The 12,011-nt window shown below is 39.6% G+C and overlaps 1 protein-coding gene across 1 annotated transcript in view; it reads right to left on the reverse strand.

The window, feature by feature from the left end:
- IL27 (interleukin 27) overlaps positions 1 to 11,994 on the reverse strand; it is a 30,230-nt gene extending 18,236 nt beyond the window's left edge. Inside the window, exon 1 of the mRNA XM_088142776.1 lies at positions 3,263 to 11,994. Within this exon, the coding sequence (XP_087998902.1) occupies positions 3,263 to 3,458 (196 nt within the window). The 5' untranslated portion in view covers positions 3,459 to 11,994. The remainder of the gene's footprint in view (positions 1 to 3,262) is intronic.
- Between the last annotated feature and the right edge of the window lie 17 nt (positions 11,995 to 12,011).

The following is a 12,011-nucleotide window of genomic DNA, read 5'->3' on the forward strand; positions in this document are numbered from 1 at the left end:
AGAGCATCACCAGGGTTGAAACCCAGCGTCTGGTGATGTCTATGCGTTCCAGGCTTCAGGCTGTGATTGACTGCAACAGATTTGCAACCAAGTATTAAAAAGGGAAAGTTTGATTTATGATTATTATTCTGTCCCATTACTTTTGGTCCCTTAACAAGTGGGAGGCACATATGCAAACTGTTGTAATTCCTACACCGTTCACCTGAGTTGGATGTACATACCCTCAAATTAAAGCTGACAGTCTGCAGTTAAGGCACATTGTGTTTGTTTCATTCCAAATCCATTGTGGTGGTGTATAGAGCCAAAGATGTTAGAATTGTGTCAATGTCCCAATATTTCTGGACCTGACTGTAGAAATGCTAATAGCAGTTGAAAGTTTAGTTTTCATCAGGATAGTATCTCAGCCAGCATAACCAATGATACAGTATGACATAATCTGGTTAGGAAAACTGTCCTAGAAGTAGCAATACAGCTAATTGCTATTAATGCCAAATAAATCTTGATTTGATCTTTAATAAAGGTGAAATTCCTGTTTATAAAATCTCCCCTGAACCTATGATTCAGAAGATTCACAATGTCATGAAACTCCCTCATGCGCATGTCATTAAGGAAGATTTCGATCTAAGTTTCAGTTTCTTTTCAGACCCAAATTAGTAGCTTGTTCATGATTTCAAGTGACCCATTCCATCAAAACATTTCACTGTGCTGCAACTATTACTCACCAAAGGAGAGTTCTACTAGTATTATGTACATAAATACTTGTTCATTTTCAGCTATGTCTTAGGTCAATGTTTTAATTGTGCATCATGCAGAATCTTTGGTGTGGGGAGTATACAGATGTTGTAAATAAAAAAAACAGTACCCCTCCCCCCATTTATCTATTTTGATTGCAATTTTCAAAAAGAAAATCCTGTTCATTCCAGAAGAATGGGCCACTGTTGCAAAGCCCTGGAAGCTGAAGTGCAGTATGAATCAGATATTAATCTACCACTTCAGTGAATTTACTGAAAGATGTGAACCAATCTGCAGCTGAAAGATCAATCAGTACCTATACCAACGTCATCCTTTTGCTCATTTCTTTGAAACCACTTTCCCAGCTGGACCTTTAAATGAATAAGTGGAAGAACTTTTATTTCCTTTGAATTGATACAAACATCTGGAATCTGCTCCCTAAGCTCAAGCTGGTCTTTGTGTATGCTAGTATGAATGATTTACACAAGGCCTGGGCTTTCTCCAGGACTGAACCTTCTTTTCTGTTTCAGCATTGTTTCCAGTTTTTGTTCCTTGCATAACTTCAACATAGCGTCCACACAACTTGCTTCTTTTATTTTACAGCCCAAGACTAATATTTAAAAGAAAATATTACAACACATCAAAGATCCCATGATGCTTTTTTTTTTAAAGTTCATATACAGAAAAGTTGGAAGCAATTAATAGTGTAAGGGAGGCACCAGATATCTCTGAAAGCCATGGCTATTGTTAAAAATTTAGCAGCCTTACTGGAGACAGAGCCTAATTCCAGCTGGATAAGAAAGGTTAGGGCAGAATAAGGAACCTGAGTTATGGCCTTTAAAAATTTGGATTGGATAGCTTCTGATCTAGAAGCATCTTTATAAATACATAATGGGGCCCCATTTAGCACTGAGCCCAATAATTTACCTTGAATAATTTGACAGCTGTTGCTACACAGTTATTACTGTGTTGATATACATATTCAGTCATGGCAAAAGATGCTTTTTGGACTCTTATAATAATGTTCTTTGCTTGATTGATTCAGTGAGTAGATGATTGAAAGTGCATGCCTAGTACAGAAGGTCATGACTTGCTCAGTAGGCCTATTGTTAATCTTCCAGGTGATCAGGGACTTGAAAAGGTTTCTGGAAAACATTACAAACATTTTAGAGTAACTGATCTCATGGCATTCTCTGGGTCAATAGGAAAATAATGCTTCAAGGCATCTACACAGGCCCATCTGGGTTATGGAAAGAATAGCTGCACCATCAGCGTAGAGAAGGATGGGAACAGGGCAATGGGCAAGAGAGGGACAGAGGAAGTAAAGCAAAGACTTCAACCGTATCATTAATATATAAATCAAACAACAATGAGGCTAGGATGCAGCCTTATTTTGTACCTTTTGGGATAGGGATAGGTTCAGTTAGATCTCCTCTACAGTTTGGCTCTTTTTTATTATTGTGAAGAAACTAGCCCAACCGCACTAATGGGGGAGTATGGTGGAACATGCATGGACTTCTACGTATTTCTCTAGCCCACCTCATCCCTTTCCCCCCTCCTGCACAATAATCACATTTGCTTCTTCCAAACAGACAAATAATGAACAGATGTTTTACACAGCTGTGAACCACATTGCATTTAAAATTTTCAGCAGCCTAATTGTAGAACTACGAAATATTTCTCATTACTCTGCTCTTTGATAAGTTGTCCTATCATAATATCAGGGATCCTTTGTTTTCTAACAGGGAAAGCAATCAATTACAATGGCAAGATTCATGAGAACAGTTAAGGCAGATTAAGGTATAATAGAATTATCCCAAGAGAACAATGATTTAGACCTGAATTGCTTGGCATTCCCTCACAACCCAGCCTGGACAAACAAAATCCTGTAGCACATCCATGCGTTCAAAGATTTATGTTTCTGTTCTTTCTCCCTAACAGACTCTTCCAGCTGAGAGAAAAACAAGCTATGTAAAACAAGAACTGATTACTCCATGTACATTTCAAGGAAGATCATTCTGAAAGCAGCCCAGAGTGAATAATAATAACAACAATTTACAAAAAGGTAGTGCAACAGTTTAATAAATTACAAAGTCTTCATTAAGTTATCATTTATTTTCTTTACAGGTCAATCTATGTACTATAAGAATATTCAATTTAATTCAGTGAGAGACTTGGGGGGAATACATTTTAATTAAAAAAAAAGAGAGATCATTACCCAGTTACTCCCGACAGCACTATGCCACATCAGCATCTTTGCTCAAGACTGTAAATTTTTCCTTTCCTTTTTCTGCTAATTATATAAAATGTATACGTAACTTATTACTTACTATTCTGTATGGGCTGTGGTACAGACACCTTCATATTTTTAATGATGCTGTTTCTGGCATCCATGGCTTAAGCATCTCCCAGCATACAGAAGAAAATTTAAATAGCATAATCCATTCATAACAAAATTAATTGAGGGTTCCGATCCAATACCTTCCTGTATTTTCAGAACATCCAGCACCACAAGTACCAAGAAATTCACTAATCTTACCACGGACCTTGACACAATCCAAAAAACACTCAACCTTCTTAGTTTCTCTTTCTTTCTCTCTATCTCCTTGGACCTCTGACTTCTTGTTTGTTGGACAGTCCCGTTTCCGTTCCAAAAATGTTTCTTTTGTTGATGGACACTTGTTGATGAAATGTTGCATCATGTTTTTATGTGATTTCCATCCCATGCAGGATTTAACGGAAGATCCCCATCAGCATCTCCTAGAGTTATTCAACCATCGTGCTGCCAAAAGAACATTGCCTCACCCCATTTTCAAAAGACCCCCAGAAGTAGTGTTGCCCAGACTTACAGCTTGTCTCCTGTGTTATTAAACACAATTACATGAAGCTAAAGGTTGCATTTCCCTTCGTATTGCTAGCTTGGGAGTGCTTTTTGATCCTCTTCTGTCCCCAGATTTTCAGGTGAGGGTGGAGGCAAAGCATGTGTTTACACAACTGCCTTCAATGCTCCAGCTACAGGTTTTATTCAAATGGTCCAACTTCGCTATAGTAACCCATGCCCTGATTACATCATACTTGCACTATTATACTGCGAGTCTGCAGGAACACCCAGAACTTTCAACTGTTGTAAAAAGTAGCAAGCAGACTGCTTATTGCATCCACATCACATTGGGCTACAGATAGCCCTCGTTTAGCAGTTGCCTCAGACAGCGACCGTTTGCAGTTACCACAATGATGAAAAAGTAACCTTGCAACCAATGCCTGCATTTACAATATTTGCAGGTCTGTAAAGCAAAGGAAAGCTGAAGTAGGATCATAAGCACAGCCACAGTCATCTGATTTTTCACTTAGCAACTGCTTTGCTTAACAACTGAGTTGCCGGTCCCAACTGTGGTTACTCAATGAGGGCTACCTGTATTATAGAATGTCTTGCCCTGGCTCCCAATTATTCCTGGGCACAATTCAAATAATTGATTTGACATTTAAAACCACTTAATTTTTAAGGGTTAGAGCCTGGCTATCAAGGGGACTACTTATGTCAGTATGGATGGGGAAGTTACTGAGATTTACAGGAAATCTCCTTCAAGGAAACTGCTCAGGCAATGTTTTCCAACCTGGGCAGTCTCTAGATGTGTGGAATTCAACCCAGAATTCTCACCAGTAGGAAATTCTAGGAGCTGGAGGTCCCCTTTCAGGAGGGTGCCCAGTAGGGAAACCCTACCCAAGGGCTACCATACCTCAGCTGCAATATCTGATCAAGAAAAGGGTTTTTTCCTGCAAAATGTCTCTCTTTCAGAGCTTCAATTGCCTTCCAACCTGCATTCTCTGAATTCATAAAACATTTTTTTTAACTTGGACTTTTAAATTACCTTGAGTGTTTTATTGCTGCTTTTATGTTTTTATGATGGCTACATTGCTGCATTTATAATGCATTTATTATTTTATTTTTTAGATCGATATGCTGCCCTCCAGCAGGGGTATTAGATGGTGCCTATAATATTCTTTCCTTGGCATTTCCCCCATAATCACAAGCTTGTGAAGTTGATTGGGTTGAGAATGAGTTACTGGTCCAAAGTTACTCAGTAAGTTTCGGTCACTAAGGGCAGATTTGAAGTTGGTTCTCCCTTGGTTAGGGAGATTAATCATAGTCTTCTGTAATGATGATTAGCAGAAGGGCAAAATAAAACTATGAACAATACACATGGGGAAGCCATAAATCATCACATTTTCAGGAGAAGAATTGTTGAGTTGGCTGTGAATTTCCCCTTTTTTCACTAATGAAAAAAAAATGCTTTCCCAAAATTTCAGACATCAGCATGGTTCCCTGCAACATGTTGGCGGCTTTTCCTTTGTAATTTGAAATGCAAAATCCCAAGCCAAATGCCACATCAGCATTACTCAACCTAGAGCCCTCCAAATATTTCTCTCATAATTCTTAGCCAGCATAGTCTTGGTTCCCACACTATTTAGCTATGTTGCTTGAGTTCTCACCCCAACACACTTTAAGGGCTCCATGTTGGGAAGCCAGGAGATCAAATCCATTACTTTAAAAGAAGTTTGACAGTCAATTTTCACATCAGATGAGGTCTCCCACATTATTGGAATTTTACAGAAACTCCAGTTGTTGCCGTGTTCCCCATGAAGTCTCTTGTGCTATTTTATTTCTTCTTCCATCATTTTCTAATCACAAAAATTTAATTAAGATCAGGAAGTGGGAATAGCTGCTGTTGTATTACATGAACTGATAGAGCTGGGCACAGACATCTGTTCCTAACCACAATAATGTCAAAATCACAGAATGTACTTTGTAACATCACAGTACAAGCTCCATCCTTTCATAATGGCTGTGTAATGTATGCAAACACAATACAGGCAGCGTGTGTTGTGATGGTGTGTGTTTCATCGCTCCCCACCTCAGTGGTGCCTATGGTGTTAGAAATGTATAGCTAGCAGTAGGCATGTACTAATTGCTATAAACAGATGACTGTAAATAAAGTTGTGCACAGATGGTTCATTGGGATTCCCTAACCCATATACATTGCTTTAACAAAATATCCAAAGAGTCCTATGAATGTTCCACAATTATCTAGTTCCATTATTAATTATACTGACCGTGAGCTATGACAAAAAGGCCTTTTGCATAAGCCACTTATCCATGATTAATTTAAATGTGGTTAGAAATTAAGCAATTTTCTGTGTTTGTGAAGCACACTGAATCATAAACTAACCACATGGACTGGATTTGCACAACACACTAATCTAATGTGGTTCAATGTGTTGGGCAACATAGCCACAGAGCTACAATAAAGCTTTAAAACTGAACAAAATACAAATTACACAACTGAACCTAGCCCTGGCTGGGGGTAGGTACTGGGCTGAACTCAGGGCTAGCTGTATGTGATGCAGTGAGCTAGACTAAAAAAAAACAACTGGTATATCTCCTATCACTTTGTCAAAATTGAAAGAAATAAATGGGCACATAGAAATTATGTTAAAACAAATTAAGGATTTAGCTGCATTTTCACAGCCAGCTCCTCCTCACCCCAGATAGCAATTAATATGTTTTGACAAATAGATGGGCAGATAAATAGAGAACACTATCTCACGTGTGCTCCACCAATGGATGGACTGGCATTAGCGACTTCCTGGCAGCTCTTGGATCACAGAGTTTCTGAAGAAAGCCAGGCTAATAAGAATCAGAAAACACAACAGATGCAAAAATGAAATAATTATACACATTTAAAGGGGACTTTGATACTGTGATATACAGACTGATGATGTTATATTTCTCAGAGAACAAATCATGCAAGGTACGAAAGATTGGGAGAATTACGGGGATTTTAGTTAAGTAATGCCGATGGAAAATCCCAGAAACAGACAGCAGAAACTAGAGGCAGCTGCTATTACCGTTTAAGTATTACTGACTCATGGGCAATGTTTTGCTCAGCTCATCCTCGACTGATTCTCTGCTCTTTATTCTAGTGTAAGTCACTTCCACCTGGGAGATACAGGGCCACCCACTCAACTTTCAGCATCTAGAATTGGGCTACCCGCCCCCTTTTTTTAAGGTTGACCCTGCAACATCTTATAGCAGGAATGCTCTTCACTGGCACCAGTTGTGGCTGCCTCTGGGGAAACAGGTAGGACAGGGCTGAAATACACACAGGCCGTTTTGCAGAAAGCCAGTGTCCCTGCCAACTTTTTTTTCTTGTTTTACAAGCACAGAAATAGAAAGTAAAACCTGCAGCAGTCAATAATCCATTTCCTAGAGCAGCCTCTGTTTCTGAGCAGGGGCGTGAAGAGTCTTTACAATTCCACCCACAGAGCTTACCGTCAACTGAGGCTTGAGTGGGAATTGGGTGGTTGGGTTCTCCCTTCTAGTTCTAACCGTATTGGCGGGTGCAATCCTCAGCCGGGGGATTTTTTTTTTTTTTTTAAAAGGAAATCAGGTTCAAAAGAACTGCATAATACAGTACCACATTTGGAAGACAGACACATTCAGTTAGCAGACTGCCAGTCCTGCAAATCTAGTTGAATGATTTAATCAATAGGCTATAGTGGGCAGTCTGGACCCATCAATTCCTGGCAAATAGAAGGGGTAGAAATGGAAGCAGTAACAGACTTCATTTATTTGGGCTCCAAGATCACTGCAGATGGAGATTGCAGCCATGAAATTAAAAGACACTTGCTCCTTGGGAGGAAAGCTATGGCAAACCTAGATAGCATATTAAAAAGCAGAGACGTCACCTTGCTGACAGATCTGGATAGTCAAAGCTATGGTTTTTCCAGTAGTAATGTATGGCTATGAGAGCTGGACCATAAAGAAGGCTGAGCGCCGAAGAATTGATGCCTTTGAACTGTGGTGCTGGAGAAGACTCTTGAGAGTCCCCTGGACTGCTAGGAGGTCAAACCAGTCAATCTTAAAGGAAATCAACCCTGATTGCTCATTGGAAGGACTGATAATGAAGCTCAAGCTCAGATACTTTGGTCACCTAATGCGAAGAGAGGATTCTTTGGAAAAGACCCTGATGCTGGGAAAGATTGAAGGCAAAAGGAGAAGAGGATGGCAGAGGATGAGATGGTTAGATAGTGTCACTGAAGCAATGAGCATGAAACTGAGCAAACTCAGGGAGGCAGTGAAGGACAGGAAGGCCTGGCGCAATATGGTTCATGGGGTCACAAAGAGTCAGACACGATTTAACGACTGAACAACAATAGTGGGCAGAGAGGACAGTGGTGGGACGTGGTCCCAGTCAGTGGCACAGAACAGGACCTACCAGCTAAAACAATGTTTGCACCTTTTGCCTGAATGGGTGAAGGGTATTGAAAAACCAGGCAACCCAGTTACTCTTTAAGTCCATACCAACATAATTAAATTGCAGGCATTACATTAGAAGACACATTCCCTGTAATGCAGGTGCCCGGAAGGAATAAATGTTTAGAGCAATATAGATTTGGAGGAGAACAAGAATACACACAGAGCAAGCTTTTGAAGTTGAAGCAGCCACCCGGGGCAAAGATATACGTACATGCACACCCAACAGGCTATTTTCTTCCAGAGTAAACAATGTTATTATAGTGCAGAAAGGGAGTAAGTAGTGGTAAGCCAAAGAAATTAAAGGTGTTGGGTAAGAAAACAAGAATACAGCTAAATCTCATGTATACCAATACCATTCCTTGAATCTTTCTATCAGTGCAAATCATCCTTGTTTCTACCATCTCCATATACCTTGCCTTTTCTTCTTTAAACTTCTTGCCTCTTTTTGAAAATCTAATTAATTCTGCCCAGCTCTAGCTTCCTTTCTTCCTCTTGATCCATTCACTCTTCATTTATTTGCCTTGAATTTCAATCCTTCCATTCCTTCTGTATGACCAAACCAGCCACACACTCTTGTATTCAGCCTGCACCCATATAGTACTCATTCATTTTTGCCTCTACCTCTTCTTGGTTTACCATACAATGCTTCTTAAATACCCCCTTTCCCCACTGCATTTAACTTACTTTGATGTTTCTTCCAACAAACCCAGCTCTAGCTTCCATATAATAAACTGATGGAAACATGTTCTTCTACATGGCTAATTTAGGCTTTTTCAACACACATTCATTCCTTGGAACAGACCATGTACTACCCATTAGCTTACCACCAGCATTTACAGAACTTAAATTTTCTCCATTTTACCATCTTTAGTAACCATTTCACCAAAGGATACAAATTCATCTATTTGCTCTAGTTTTTTGCCATGTATGTATAAGTTGCAACTGTTCACTCCATTATCCCTACAAACACAATTACTTTAATCTTTAATACATTAGTCTTTGGGACTTCGGGGAAGAAATGGTGAACTGAAAACAGCTTCTGCTGAAAGCGGAGCCAAAAACTGTGGCAGAATGAAGAGTTGGCGAGTAGACCAGCTCTTCGTAATTCCCCTCCAGACAAAGAGAGGACTTGAGATCGCCCACAAGTGTTCCAGGCAGCTGCAAGATGGCGGTTCCTGGAGGGTTTAGAGCACTGAGAGACAAGGGAATAGCCATCTTGCTCAAACCGCAGTTGGTACCTTTGAAAAGATACTAAGTTTGCATACTTCCTTTTCTAATCATTTTCAGAAATTGCTTGTTAGCTGCTTTTCAGCTATTAGGAACCTTTGGATTGACAAGTTTGACAGGTCTGATTGAGTTTACTTCAATCCTTAGTGAAAGAAGTTTTAAACACTAGGGAATTAAAAAAAAAAATTTTTTTTTTGAATAAACAGCGAAAGGGTGATTGGAACTTTGATTTTGGGAAGTTACAAATGGACTAAGGGCCCAGATGGATTTAAAATAAGATTTTTGGAATTAATTATAAAGAATCCTTCCCGTGGGAAAATGCTTTTGTTTTGAATTAAAAAAAATGATAGGATAGAGAGAACAAGAAAGAACTAAAGAGCAAAGGAGAACACTTAAATTTGGCTTACTAATACAGAATGGAGCAAAATATTTTAAATTGGACATGTTGAAGGATATTTTTGAACAATGGACCCAGAAATTAATTTTAATAGTATCTGCCTTTATAGATAGACTGTGTTTAAAAGATGTTATGGAAGAAAAACAAGTTCTCTGAAAAAAAATAAAGCATATTGCAATTAGCCTATGGGGCTATGACTTTTGGTATACCCTGTATATCACATTCCTTCAAGCTAGTCTATACAACCCACCCCAGGATTGGTAGTTGGAGGAAGAATCTTTACTTTCATCCCCTTCCAGCATCATCACCTTAAATCTCTTTTTCTGCCTACTGCAACAGAATAGCAACCCAACAGTTCTGAGCAAGGAGTAAAGCAACATTACCCGGGTTGCAACTGAAGAGAAGGGATTTAACACTTAAGGGTACTCATTTAGCCTGTGCTTTAGTAAGCCGATCATGCTCATATGAGTCTCCCACTTCCAGGACAGACCATGAAAAAAGAATAGTTCCACCTGGTACTCAGGTAGATTGGGCCCACACAGAACCTGAACGCCAAGAATTAACTTGAGAGCAGAATGCTTACAAATATTAATTGGGGATGGTTCCAATGGAGGAGAATATCTGTAGCCCAGGGTTGAACTGTGGAGTCCTTGGTGCTCTCTGAGCTTGGTTATTTGCTTGCAGATGTTTCATTACCCAACTAGGTAACATCATCAGTGTGGGTGAATGTGGGATTTGCTCTCTATTTACATACAGCAGCTTGCCCTGCCAGTTTTGGTAGAGGTGTGGTTTTCTCCTTGGTAGCTCCAACACCCAGATAAGCAGGGATTAACACCAGACAAACAATCAAGCAGAAAACAATGCCCTAATCAATATAAACAGGGAGCAACCCCACACTCACCCGCACTGATGTTACCTAGTTGCATAATGAAATGTCTACAAGCAAACAACCAAGCTCAGAGAGCACCAAGGACTCCATAACTGGGGACAGTTCGGAGCATGGGTGGACAATGTTCACATTTAGAAGATTTGTAGAGAGGTGGTCAGAAAGGGTAGAAAAGTAAAATAGAGCAGCTAATGAGCATTTAAATGTTCTTACTTCTGCAGGATAGGGATCCTGAGCAGCTAAACAATGGATGGGTGTTTCCTCAATTGTCCCCAACTGGTTAGCCATCTCTATCTGCAAATTTTGTTTCAGCAGTATGCCAATGTTTGTAGTTGTAAAGTCATTGAATTAATCACCCAGAATGTCTTTAATTAGACAGTCCAAATTAAAACAGATTGTAACAGAGCAAGAATACCATTGGTGTAGCTCTGACTCTCAATTTCTTGCAATCATGCTTTTTTAACCTCACTTTTTTGGAATCATTGCCTGGGGGAACAACTGAAAGAGCCTTTGGTGCAATTCTGCTCTCTGCCTTGTTTTCTAAGTGGGGATAAGGAGCAGAATTCCTGTTTTCTAGGGTGTGAAGCCAACCCACCAGAAAAGAGAATGAAGCACATTTACATGTGGGATTGTTCTGTGGAAAGTCTATAATAATCTGGGGTACAAACAAGTAATGTATGAAATTGCATAAAATTTCCCATTTCGACATTCAGTGCATCAAGAGAACACAAATTACAAAAAGGACTGAAATTATACACAGCAGCCATTGATCCTCACCCAATGTAAGAATTAAACAAGAACTCCGTTTCAAGTTTATTTACTGTTTTACTTTTTAAAAAAGATTTTCAGTGTTTTCTTTTTTAAAAAAAATACTGTTCAGATCCTTGAACTACAGCCCAGGCCCTCCAAGTCTTTTTCTTTCTCCTTAAGCCCCGGAAGGCTTGAAATGCTTCTATGTACCTTTCCCCCAAATGGAAAACTACTTGCTTTCCCACTCCCCTGAAATTGGAGGTGAGGATGAGGGGAAGCAAGGAAAAGGACCCTGAATTAAAGAGAATGTCCCAGTGCTATTTCAAAGCAGAAAAGTATAGCAGGAAACTGTGCCACCAAATTTTGATGACACAGTTTTGCCATGTCTGAAAATTGGGTCAAGTGGGGAGACACATTTCTGCCTGTAACTGGCCCTGTCCAATGGCATGTTGGACTCCATCATGTGGCATGCATAGGACGACTCCTGGAGCGAAAACCTCATTTTTTTCCACAGCTTTGGAAGCTGAATGTGGTTTTGAAAGGGCAGAAATAGTTTTCACGGGTGACTTAAAAGGGTGCATTCCAACTCTCCACCATGAAAGAGAAACTGACTATATTCCTAACTTTAATTTTTTTCCCCAACCCAACTCAAATATTCTTATTTTGCTTTCCCACTTCCTATAAATTTCCCACCCACCCAC

The sequence above is a fragment of the Python bivittatus genome, unplaced genomic scaffold, assembly GCF_059951505.1.
Source record: "Python bivittatus isolate LINGU-HERP-01145 unplaced genomic scaffold, Pbiv_v1 ctg000440_np1212, whole genome shotgun sequence".
In the NCBI taxonomy this organism is placed as follows: domain Eukaryota; kingdom Metazoa; phylum Chordata; class Lepidosauria; order Squamata; family Pythonidae; genus Python; species Python bivittatus.